At 39.7% G+C, this 13,658-nt stretch overlaps 1 protein-coding gene across 7 annotated transcripts in view; it reads right to left on the reverse strand.

The window, feature by feature from the left end:
• fbrsl1 (fibrosin-like 1) overlaps positions 1–13,658 on the reverse strand; it is a 395,267-nt gene that overhangs the window by 247,071 nt on the left and 134,538 nt on the right. For 6 of the 7 annotated variants that reach the window (XM_073861161.1, XM_073861159.1, XM_073861164.1 and 3 more), the window contains exon 4: positions 3,383–3,418. The exons of the other annotated variant lie outside the window; for it this stretch is intronic. In XM_073861161.1, coding sequence (XP_073717262.1) covers positions 3,383–3,418 — 36 coding nt within the window. The remainder of the gene's footprint in view (positions 1–3,382; positions 3,419–13,658) is intronic. 7 annotated transcript variants of the gene reach the window in all.

The raw sequence follows: 13,658 nt of genomic DNA on the forward strand, positions 1-13,658 counted from the left end.
ATCAGATTCAATGGATTGTGCTAAGCTATGCCAAAAGTGGTAGCGCCAAACCCACGTTGATTGGCTGAATGGATTCCAAAACGGTTGGAAAATGAGAATATTTTCAAAAAAGTGGAAAGTCCCTTTAAAGCAGGTTAAAAATAATGAAATGGTGGATATTTCATTGTAGGTTTTAGTGAGAAGGGGAGCGGACTTTTCAGGCGAGTCGAAGTACTCCCAAAAGTGCTATTACGCCATAAAATATAGTTCCTCTTTTAAATCCGCTTAGAAAAGCGCTATGTTTTATTTTGTACCACCAAACTTGCTCATATAACTACTCGTCTTAAATAAGAAAAAAGTTGATGTGTTTGGTCACTTCTAACTTTATCTCTAAATGGTACCATTGAATGAATGGGGCTAAGCTAAATGCTATCGAAGCGTCGCAGCGCGCTCCAGCGCTTACGTGCACGCACACAGATGATAGAGGGATGTATCAACAATTCTTAGTTAAGGTAATAACATATTTTAATATTGAAAATGAGTAGACTATTCCTTTAATATATTCCTTATTATTTTTAAGTATCAACGGCCAGACACAACAAAACATGTTGAATATTGACAGTCAACATGACAGAATGAGTCCTGAAACCTTTAAACTATTTTCTCTCTATGCTGACAAAACATTTGAAATAAACAACCCAGCAGTCATACAGTAGCAGCAGTCATTAGCTGACATTTTGGGGTGACAGGAAATGTCAAAGAATATGCGTCTGCGTGCGTGTGGGCGCAAACACAAACATTTGAGCATCTGATTTAAAAGTGAGTTTTCTGTCATGCATAAACAGTGATCTGGTGACATGCTGCTTGACATCCCTGCAGAGATTTTGCATATGAAATGCACGGCTGCTTTTTAATATTTCACAAGGATGTGCAGAGAATTTTCCCCAAGCCCCCCACACCGATGTCAAGGATACATCTGCATTTTCGAAAAAACTACAGAATATATATATATATATATATATATATATATATAGAGAGAGAGAGAGAGAGAGAGAGAGAGAGAGAGAGAGAGAGAGAGAAAGAGAGAAAGAGAGAATATGATTATCTTTAGAATGAGACCGCTAAATCAATAATGCAATGAATCCCAACAATTTTCGAAGCACATTCTCACCCGAGAGGTGCGTACACAAGGCAATGAATATGTAATAAAAACAGTTCTCTTTTGGAGAAGGTTATTTCTATGTGTAATGTATTTTTCGGTGAATAAAAGGTGGAAAGTATGCTTTGAAAAAAGTAAATTATGAGCCTATGTTTGTAAAATGTGATTACACTGCAGTCTTATGTGTGCGTGCATATGTGTGTAACCATTAAGTAGATAGCTTGCTACTCACAACACAACAATTATGACACCTGAAAATCTTCTAAACGCATCATAGAATTTTAATGCAGCTACTGAACAGCGAGATAAGAGACTGCTAATCTAATATAGTCAAATTCTTAGCAAGATTTCTAAAACCAAAAACACTCTCTACACAAATATGCAAAAAAGCAGATACATAATCAAGGCATAAAATTGCATAAAATTACATACATTTTTGTGTGCCCTGCTGAAAAAACAATTAATAACAATCTAAGCTGGTTGGCTAGTTTTAGCTGCTATCTCAGTCTGCAATTTTTGGCTTGTCAGGCTAACCAACCAGCTTTAAGGACCATCTTAAAAGAAAAACACCACCGTTTTTTAATATTTTACTTTGTCTTACCTCAACTTAGACAAATTAATACCTATCTTTTTTCAATGCGTGCACTTTTTTTTATCTTTGTACAGCGCCTTGTGAATGTGTTAGCATTTAGCCTAGCCCCATACATCCCTATGGCTCCAAACAGGAATGAATATAGAAGCCACCAAACACTTAGTCTTCCCTATTTAAAGACTGTTACATGAGTAGTTACATGAGTAAGTATGGTGGCACAAAATAAAACTTTTGTTTGGAGCCATAGGAATGAATGGGGCTAGGCTAAATGCTAACACATTCAAGAAGCGCTGTACAAAGATTAAATGTGCATGCATTAAAAAAAGATAGGTATGTATTAATTGATCTAAGCTGAGGTAAGTAAAATATTGAAAAACGGGAATGTTTTCCTTTAAAACCTGTAGTATAGTCAGTTTTACACGTACACAGTCGAACGCACAGCCTTGTAAAGCATAGTTAATTTGACTCGTCCGCGTACACAGATGTTTGACACATGCGCATTGCGACAAATTGCAATACCTCTCCTGGCCTACATACTCCTGTACGCTCATGTGCGGCATACGCGAACAAAGTATGCGCAGTTACAAAAATCTGGCGGTGCGCAGACAGTTTGCGCATACTATTCTGATGGCGAAATAGCGCAAACTGTATGAGGGTTCGCATACACATAAAAGCCAAACTATGATTTTTGAAAAACGCTTTGGAAAAGGGAGTCGGGCCGACTACCAAAACACACTTGTAGCCAATCAGCAGTAAGGGGTGTGTCTACTAACCGACATCGTTGCCTGAGTTGCATATGTGTGGCGCGGCTCTATCAAAAGAAGGTCCAGATTCTATTGGGGTAGGGGCGTGTTTGTTTTGGTGATTTCAAAAGTCAACATGGGCTTTCAAACATCATGCACCCCGCCTTTAAGCCAGCTACTTCCAGCTTAAACCAACTAAAACCAGCCAACCAGCTTAGGCTAGTTTTAGTTGTTGTTTCAGGAGGGGTACTCTATCGGTTACAAAACTGAATGTGTAATTATTCAGGTAGATTATCCAGTTTAGTTAAATGTGACTTGCTCAGCACAATTTTCTACTTGACTGTAGTTAACCAAATAGAGAGAAAAATACAATAGAGAAAGGCAATTTATGCTAAATAGTAGCGCCCCCTGTGGTAATAGTGAGAATGGAAACCTGCACTCTAAACCTAACCTAGGTTAATTTAAACCAACATTTGGGTTCGTCCATATTTGATTCAACGATGGGTCGGAACAACAAAAACATAGACGGCGTACTTGCGTAAACAATGTTTCGATGTTTATGGTTGAAAAAAGGGAGAGACAAATAATAAAAAGCGGCAGCAAAAAAGACAAGCCCTAAGCAACGACTGCAGGGGATGCTAGAAAAAGATGTCGACGCTGACACTTATACTGCCCAAGCGCTGAAAATAAAACGGTCGTAAATATAAAGAAAGGCTCATTTACCCAAGGTGCAACGGGACACCTTTCACCATTTAATCAGTCAGTCACCCAAGAGTAATGTCCTTAATATCATGAATCCTCCATTTCTCTGTTTAACATAATTAAAATGTCCGCTGCCGGGGCCATAAACGAAGGGAGAGGATACTGTAATTCTGCCGTAAAGCCGCAGAGCGTAAAAATGTCACTTACCGAGTACCCTCGTCCTGACAAAGAGTGAGTGGAGCTCTGGGGGAGAGAAAGAGAGAGAGAGGGAGAGAACAGCGTTGACCTTTGAGGGATACTGTGAGATGACAGACACATGATGAAGTTCTAGCACTTTAATATCAATATTCACATTAACCTTTTTCCCACCCTCTATTCCTCTCGTTCGCCTAATGACATTCCTTTTCCTCTCTCTTTCTCTCCCTCTCTCTCTTTCTCTCTCCTTCTTCAAGAAAAGACAGATCTACGGACTCCAGCACAATACACCCTAAGACGAATTTGTCTGGCTGTCCAAGGCCTTTTCTTTTTGGTGAGACCTTGGCATTATCACAACAGAATTGAGCTTTTAGCCAAATACCTACACAGTTAAACTAAAAACTATCTATGGTCTCTAGCAAAAAAAAAAAAAAAAAAACGAAGCAAAATGATTAGATGTTCACCTGTGCAAAACCCGCCGCCATGATGCTGGATTGTTATGAGTGGTGGCCATTTCTACACAGTTGCCACAGTGCTGGTATGTGGTTACTAAGGTTTACTTTTCACATTTTAGTGTTGCTAGGGGGACAGTGTTTCCCAACCAGGGATACAGGGCCCACGGTGGGCCTCAGCAGATTTCCAAGGGGCCCTCAAGATGACTTAAAGGGATAGTTTGGCCAAAAATGATATTAAACCCACGATTTACTCACCACCGAGCTGTCTGAGATGCATATGTCCATCATTTTTCAGATGAACACATTTTTGGTTATTTTAGAAAATGTTTTAGATCTTTCACTTAATCAAATGTAAAGTTACGGGGTCCGCATCCTTCAAGTCCAAAAGAGGTGCATCCATCCTTCACAAAATAAATCCAAACGGCTCCTGGATGATAAACAAAGGCTTCTGAGGGTAATCCGTGTGGTTTTGTTGTAGAAATATCCAAATTTAAAACTTTATAAACGAAAATAACTAGCTTCCGGTAACACCGTCATCGTAGTCGCGTCCGCATTCAAGATAAGAGCGTACGCAGTTTATGGAGGGCTCTGTGCTGCTGCACTGTGCCCCCGCCCTTCAAATTTGTCATACGTTACTAAGAAAAGTGTGTACACTACGCAGATACTCTCTCCTGAAAACCTAGGAGTCTAAAATGGTGGCGTTACCGGAAGCTAGTTATTTTCGTTTATAAAGTTTTACATTTGGCTATTTCTACACCAACACCACATGGATTACCCTCAGAAGGCCTTTGTTTATCCTCCTGGAGCCGTTTGGATTTATTTTGTGAAGGATGGATGCACATTTATTGAACTTGAAGGATGTGGACCCCGTAAATTTACATTTGATTAAGTGAAAGATCTAAAACATTTTCTAAAATAACAAAAAATGTGTTAGTCTTAAAAAACGATGGACATATGCATCTCGGACAGCTTGGGGGTGAGTAAAGCGTGGGTTTTTTGCTAAACCATCCCTTTAAAATGATTAAAAATTTGAAAAAACAAGCATTAAAATAAGCTAAAACAAGCAAGAATCAAGACGTTTCTTATTTTTCGTCCATTTTAGTAGCGAATATACATCTGTCTTGTCATTCCAAGCTCTAGTTAATTTTTTTTGGAAAATATTGAGTGAGTGGGGGGCCTTCAAATATTGTTGTGGGCAACTAGGGGGCTTTGAAGTGAAAAAGGTTGGGAACCACTAGTTTATAGTGTCCATCATGATATTTTAGTCATTAGATATGGATTAAATTTCTTAATGCAATGTATATCTATAGGGAAAAACTAAAATCTCTTTTGCACCTCTTCTCAACAAGCCGCACAATATGAGGTATCATCACTGTTCTACAAACAGTTTAATATGAGATTTACTATCTAGGATTAGGGTTTAGAACAAACCCAAGCCTAAGTAAATAATAATAGTGACATGTATCTTTGCAAACATCATTATTAAGCCAACATCAAAAACACGGGCATCTCTCTGCACATAAGGAGTGGATTCGCACTCACACATTCGGTTACATCATTTTCTAGAATTTTGTCATGGATTGTCATCACAAAGGAAATGACATTTTAGATCAGACCCAAAACACTCGGGTGTTTGCATCCATTTTCCATGCCGTTGCATCAGCCTGTCAGTTTCCGGCAAATGAGGGGGAACGAAAGTATTTTATTTTGCAGTGACAGGCTCTTTTTCACATTCAGATTTATATGTGGGTCTTTTCTAAACAGTCGAAGGTTGTTTGAACGAGTCATCGACAACTGAGAGTTGAACGTAGGTTCTGACTTCCAAACATGTGCTTAAAGATAAATGCGAAATCTTTCACAAAAGGAAAATAAATCAAGGAAGCCGTCACGAGAAGTGAACAATGTTGAACTCGAAAGGAAACTATTCAACAATCCTAACATAACAGCAATAATCTATCCACTGCGTGAAGGCCCTCAAAAAACATTTGACATTTCTATAAATCAAAATATGTTTCTGTAAATGTGACTACAAGCCTGTAGCAAGTTACTCTTAGTCATCATGCTGTATCCCCAAAGTACATTTGAGCTAAGACTAATAACAGGCTGCATGTTAAGCTAACACACAGTTAGCATTTCAAAGTAACAAAAACTGCCTTTATCAATTAACAAGTAATAATGTATTCAGGATGATCAGTATTTTTGATACATATGTATTTCAAATACGTATTTCAAATACAAAATAGTATTTTGTAATTTGTATTTGATAGGGTTGATGAAAATGCCTTTGTATTTTGTATCAAAATGTGTTTTATATTTGTAAATACTGTAAAATACTTTGCAAGAAGTCTACACAATGACATCATAGAAATTTGGCCTATGATTGGTGCCTAACTGAGAAGTTTGCCCAGCCCCATATGATCCATATGAAGATGGTGGTCAAGGGAAGAAACGTGCAGGCTGCCAGCTTTTCATCATTTTTTTGCATAATTTGCTATAATTTTTAACAGTTCATGTTAACTTTTGGGCTGTGTCCGAAACCGCATACTGTACAGTAGGTACTAAATAAGATGAAGTACCTACTTACTTGCCGTTAAACAGTAGGTACTGTATAGTATGAATCCTGGTAGTATAAATGAGATTCGGACGTACTACATCCGCCATGTTGCTACATCACGTGACATACGTCGTTATCACGTCATGTCATTCCAGCGCGAAAACAGACACATGGCTCTTCTTCTTTGTTGGATAACTCCTCTCCAGATGCATTATGGGATGGTGAAGTGTCCATCGTATGCACACTGCAAAATCTAACCGGAAGTAGTAGGTCATCCGGGTACTTTTCGCATACTGTTTTTCGAATACTATGTATTCGGACATACTACTCGCCTCGCCTACTGCTTTTGTTTACAAGCCCTACAAAAAAAAACAACAGCTAAAACCAGCATAAGCCAATGAGCTGGTTTTAGCTGGTGTAGGAAGCTGAAGCTGGTCTTAATGTGCTTTGGTCACTTTTTAACTTATTTCCGCCATTGACGAGTTATCTTGTCAATTAAAAGAAATCCCTTCCCTGCCAATGGCGAGTTTTTACAGCAATCCATATTTCCACTATTATCCACCAGGTGGCGCTATTACCCAACTTATAAAACACTGAAGCATCTACTAAGGCCAAATAGTAGAAACTCTGTGTATGTTTTGATCATCGCTCGGAACCTAATCTCTAACAAAAGTCCTTCACAAAAATGCAATTATCTCAGCTTTTTGCTCAAAATTAGCAATTTTTGAAGAAACTTATCCATTTTTCAGAGGTAAAAAAGGAAAACAAATGAGTATAGGATTATTTTTTGTTTAAAAGCAGATGGTTTGTTCTTTCATTTGATATATTGCATGCTTATATATTTTAAAAACAACATTTTATGGAAGGTATTAAACTTTAAAATCACAAAAAATGCTGGCACTGGCTGGCAACTTTTTTTTTAAAAGCTGGCGGGGAAAGAGTTAAACTGGTCTAACTGGCCAGCCTGGAAGACCAGCTGACCCAGCAGCTTGGCCAGGCTGGGAGGACCAGCCTTAACCAGCTATCGTCACTTTAAACCAGCTTAAACCAGCAAACCAGCCCAAGCTGGTTTTAGCTGGTTTTTCCATAGGTACAGAACGCACATGAAAAACGCAACTATTTTACAAGGTGTTGATTTCGTATGAATTTGTTACATACAGACAGCAAATGACACCGGACCAGATCAGCGCCTGCTGACTTTGCCCCAGATCCAGTGCAGATCCAGCCTGAAGCACTCTAAAAATGGCTGAGTTAAAAATGACCCAATATTGGGTTTTGTTATGCAACAAATAACCCAGCAGTTGGGTTAAAACAACCTAGCATTGGGTAAATTTTAACCCAGCTGTGTTTTCTGTCCAATACTTATTCAACATGGATCGAAAATAACCCAGCCATTTTTAAAGTGAGTCGTCTGCTGTTTGGTATTAATATAAAATCAAGCATTAAAACCAACACCTAACCCCACCCATACATTAAATATCACTGGGGTGAAAGTAGACATATACATGAGATTGTGTGATTTTATTTGAACTAGCTACCTTGTAAAATAGTAATGAATTGCTATGAGATAATGTTGCATGCTTTTATTTCAACAGGACATCTCAGTAAGCTACAGTATTTTACAGGCAAGAAATTATTTGGTGGATCAGTAACCAAAACCATCTCCAAAGCAAGTGAGTTGAAGGAAAGTACAAATCATTTTAAACAAACTCTGAAATATTCAAATTAAACAAAATAACCATTACATAACAACAATCATTCCAAGAATAACTAAAACCTTAAGAAATACAAGCAGAGACGTGATGCAAATCCCACACTAGCCTCAAGTGAGAGAAATATAGTCGGTTGCATCAATCTCAAAGCAAGAGAAATCAAGTTCCTAATCCTGATACAAGACCAGACCTGAATACCAATCTCCAAATCTTTCCAGTTCTTTTGCCTGTTTCCTCTGTGCGATTGGCAATTTCTCTCTCTGTCTCAGGGGGTGACTTTTCCACAAGACCAATTTTGTCCTTGCCCAGGATTCAGTCACACATACACACCTGCTGCCGGGGTTTAACCCTCATCAGTTCAACTGCTCCCTGTAACACTCGCTGAAAATTCCCACTGTGACAATTAGGGAAGCATTCCTGAGAAAAGCGGAAAGGCAGCACGGCGGGATTCAAATACTCTTCCAGAACCTTCCTCTTTCAATCCTTCTCTCGCCGAAGAGTGAGCAGAAGTAATATATGAAAAGAGAAAGATGGAGGGTGCGAATCTCACGAGGAGGCCAGAAATTTGTAGAGTTAGCCTTACAATGCCTCGGTTCATTCACATTGCCACATTCAGACTTGAAAAGGAGCCTTATTTAAATGATAATGAGGAACAATGCATCGGATTTAGTGCTACGAAAAGAGGAGAAAAAATCCATTACACCATCCGTGGTTCATAAGCCACGGGGCCGGGCCACATCTAAACACGCTCCCTTAAAGGCCATTATACACAGCACTCGATGGATTTTCCTTGCACTTAGGACTTGAAAAGAGGATTAAGATGCAGGGCGGGACAGAATGAGAGGAAAGTGAACGATAAAGAGAAAAATAGGACGGTGGGGTGAGCGGAAGAGCAGCTGTTTGGGGGTTAACCAAACAACCTCTCCAAAAATAAATGGGGGTGAATCTACTTTTTTATTTAAACCCCCCAAGCTTTACAATGCTTGGGACCTAAAAGATTTGGTGACAAGTGGGATGGGGCAGGTTGCTTAGCTTAGGACCAGACACTTGGTTAAGATAGGGCAGAGGATGAAAAGAAGCCAATCAGGATCCAATGGAGCGTGAAGTCAGGAAGCGAACAGATGGATGAGATGCGATGGGTGTTGCCGGGTCTCTGTAGGCAGCTTCTCTGATATAGTGGGTGGGTTTGAGACTATCAGTGTCGCTACTGTCATGCCACATTCACTCAAAAACATCCTCAGCTTTTGTTAAAACGAAACACGTTTTATACACTTCTTTTAATTGTCATGATAATAGCGGTTTAAATTTAACGTAAATGAAAACTAGGGGTGGGGATATGACTAAAATCTTATATCATGATATGATTCAGTAAGTATCACAGACAGGAGCAAAATTACGAATGACGCATTAAAGGCGGGGTGCATGATCTCTGAAAGCCAATGTTGACATTTGAAATTCAAAAAACAAACATGCCCCTATCCCAATTGAACCTGGACCTTCTTTTGATAGCAACCCAGGCAACAATATTGGTTAGTAAACACGCCCCTTACTGCTGATTGGCTACAAGTGTGTTTCGGTAGTCGGCCCGACTCACTTTTCCAAAGTGTTTTTCAAAAATCATGCACTCCACCTTTAAACACAAGTGATTTACATGTTAAGGCAATGCAAAGCTGCGATAGCGTTCTTATGGGCGCTTGACACGCGTAACGTGTGATTAACCAATCAGGAGCTTGCTCTAGTAGTAACGTGATTACGACAAAGTGAGCAAAGGCAGAAATACGAAACAACAATGGAGGACAAAATTATCGTTGCTGTATGTGGAAACCCAGAGCTGTACGACACATCTTCATACTTTTATAGAAACAGGAATATAAAGGATCTTGCTAGGAAGAAAGTGAGTAAGGTCGGACAATCTGGTATGTTGTAAAAAACAAAATGTTACTTGCAAAGATGGGTATTTCGACGCATATGTCTATTTAAGACCAATAATCGGCAAAAATGCTCAGCAAAATGAGCTGCAGCTGCGCGCCACAAAAACAGCGTGCACATATAGACGGTTTCAACGTGCGTTGTCGCGGTTACGGTTGTTTAATGGTCAGACTAGTGTCTAAATGGAACTCTGGAACAAATACCTTGAATAACAAATGTATTGGTTTTCTTAAAGACAACATACATTATAGTACACATTTTACACAGTAACGTTACCTCAATGTAGTTTTTTATACGCTTTAACTATAAAATATGAACTTCTGTACATTACTTGTTGTTTATTTAGTTTGTTATCAGAAATAAACTACTCTTAAAGGATTCTATTGTTATTGATTCTTTGCAGAGTTTACCGGAAGTTTATGTTGTTACTGCTGAAACCGTCTATAGCACTGATGTTTGTGTTTCAATGGCTTAAAATTACTTGATTAAAAACTGCGGTGCTTAAAGGCGGAGTCCATGATGTTTGAAAGCCAATGTTGATATTTGAAATCACCTAAACAAAGACGCCCCTCCCCCAATAGAATCTGGACCTTCTGTTGATAGACCCGCCCCACACATACGCAACCCAGCATTTGATTTGATTTGATTGGCTATAAGTGTGTTTTGGTAGTCGGCCCGTCTCCTTTTCCAACGCGTTTTTCAAACATCGTGGACTCCGCCTTTAAATATGTGTACAAGATACGATTTTGTGATCACACGCACAGCAACATGAAGTGGGCGCTTAACCTAGATAGAGACGATAGTCCGAAATCTCTACCGGTTGACAAATTTCTACCGGTTTATCATACCACCCCTAATCAGGGCCGGCGTCAAGGGGGGGCAGTCGCGGGCCGTGTCCCCCAAACAGGTTGTTGTGCCCCCCCTACACAGTTTTTTATTAATTTAATATATATCAAGAATAATTAAAATAAATTAAACATTGAATGTTTCATGACTTTTAATGTAATCAGATGAGGAAAATATAGTGGATATATGTTTTCTTTAATTAGAATAGACCAGTTTCTCTGATTGGTTGTATTGTGGCGTCTCATGCGTCTTTAGCATATGTGTGACTTGATACTAGCAACGCTGCATTTTATGGATCGTGTAAAATATAGATATTAGAACATTTAGAACGAACCAGCACCGCCTGCTTCATCTGACTTTATGCAAACACCGACTGGCTCAAACTCGGAGATTAGAGGTCGAGGTGGAATTTTCAAATCTACAGGACACTGTTTTAAGGAAGTTAAATGTTTGTACACGCCGCCTTCAGCTATTTTAAAGGTAAGTTAGCGTTGTTTAATTTACGTAAGCTTAAATGTGAAGTGTGGCTATAGACCGTTATAACACCATTGCGACGTGATTATGGTAAAGCGGCTTTTAGGACGCGGTGTGCGCTGCGCTATGAAACCCATTCATTTCAATGCCTTGTGCCGCGTGAGGGCGGTTTGTTGTTGCGTCGAGCACAGCGCGAGCGCAGCAGCTTGCGCTCACGCCACGGTCGAAGTTCAAAATAGTTTTGCGCATAGTTAGTGATCTTTTGCACTTTATACGGGAAATGAGCTGACAGTCTGTACCAGTTGTATGAGTGTGTGCTTGCACAGTATTTGTTGTTTTAATGCCTTGTTTTTGCAAGTTATTGTTGCTATTGCGTGCCCCCCGTTGGAAGCCACGTGCCCCCCTGTTAGTTATGGTCTGGCGCCGGCTCTGCCCCTAATGAAAACAATGTTCAGTTTATGCACTTACAATGGCTCATTATACTTAAGATCAAAGATTTTGAAACTGGTTGTGAGACGTGAATGATACCTCAAAACGTGCAGCATGTTGAGTAGACGTGTAGATGGGCAAAAATTCCTACTCGCATTAAAAGAGGAAATATATATTCGATTTCGGTATGGGTATCAGGCAACCACCTTACCACCACCAAGAACACCATAAGCAAAGTGGTTAACAACATGTTAACAAAAGCTTAAATCACCTTAGCAACCAACAACAAGATTCTAGCATCATGACAGCATGAATAACACAACCAAATATAATTTTCAGCTGAAAATACAAAAAATGTTGTACTTTTTTGTGTATATGGAGACAGTTCAGCCAATGATACATTAAAAGGACCTTAAATTAAACAATATGAGAAAGTATGTGACAATTAAATGTAACCTTAAAAATGGTACAATTTTGGTTTACATCAAACATGTTGTCTATTCTGACTATTAACTACACTCATTAATTCATTACCACTAAAGAGACATCACGCTTTCTTTTTCTCTAATATCTTCACAAGCATTGAAGCCGTGCTAAACCGGCGGATTTATTACGCTATAATAAAAAGATCTTGGCAAAAACATGCACAACTAAAGTGGCAAGCCCCCACGCTGGCAGTTTTTGAAATGTTTGTGCGTCTGCCCCCACTTCTCCGAGACAACGCCACCCCCCTCGTTTGTTTCCATTTCCTTCTGACAACTCCGGCGACAAAAAAGAAATCCAGTTTTATCCGCCTCTGAAGCGCAGAGATTGTTAGCTAGCGGCACGCACGCATTCGCGGCTTTGAAGTGAGTATGAAAAGCACATTTGGTATGCAAAGAAAATTAGCATGTACAGCGAATCACAAGGGAAGATTTTTACACCATTTAACGAAGTGACAGTGATGAAAGATGATCCTGTTTACAAAGCTAGCGTTAGCGCCGCTGTCCGGGCCTCATGCGGCGGGACGGAGACGAACAGCCTCCCTCGTTCTCTCATGCTGTCTCCGTCTCTCTCTCTCAGATGGACAGATAGGCCTACAGATCGACATGGATATTGCGCTCTGCATTTTAGCACCATTTTTTTGGCAGGAGATTAGAAGGAAATGTCATATCTGCCGCTGTCAGCCTTTACAGTCTGCAATTTTCTACCGTCTTTCAGCTTGCTCTCCTCTCTCTCTGCCCGTTCCTTGTTCTGTCGCTTTTTGCTGTCAAAACTGTCAGCCTGGATCACGCTTTTATCTGCCTGGAGCTCGTATCTCTCTTTCCCTCCTCTCTCTCCCTGTGACTTTTCCCTGAAAAACAGCCGTTCGCGCAAATACATAAATGACGGCGACGGAGAGTGGGAGGGGGACGGAAGACTTAAATTTGTCTTTGAATACCAAAAGCCTAAGCGTCACGTTTAATCTCTTCATTAAAAACATTTGATTCTTTTCATCATCTCCTACACCCCTTCATCCTTGGATCGTCTAGGCACGCTGCCTATCCGCGTTACGGAGCGAATTTGCTGGGGATTTTGGACACGCATTTGACAGGCGTTAGTTAGGGACGAGTCTCCAGGGAATTAGACACAAATTCTCATTACCCTTCTCATTTTCAACCCACTGCCAAACATCACCCTACTGCTATTTTTTCTTTTTTTATATATTTTCAAAGATGTTGGAGAGGGGAACATACTTGAGATGACCATGACTTAACCTATGGTAAATGCTTATGAAACAAGTCACCTGTCAAAATTAGGTAGGTCAGGGGTTCTCAAACATTTTGTGGCCAGGACCACTGTACAGGGCAGCAAAATTTCGAAGGACCCTCGAAAATTCTAACAGTTCCATAGTCATAAACAAAAGCACA

This window comes from Misgurnus anguillicaudatus, chromosome 22, assembly GCF_027580225.2.
Source record: "Misgurnus anguillicaudatus chromosome 22, ASM2758022v2, whole genome shotgun sequence".
In the NCBI taxonomy this organism is placed as follows: Eukaryota; Metazoa; Chordata; class Actinopteri; order Cypriniformes; family Cobitidae; genus Misgurnus; species Misgurnus anguillicaudatus.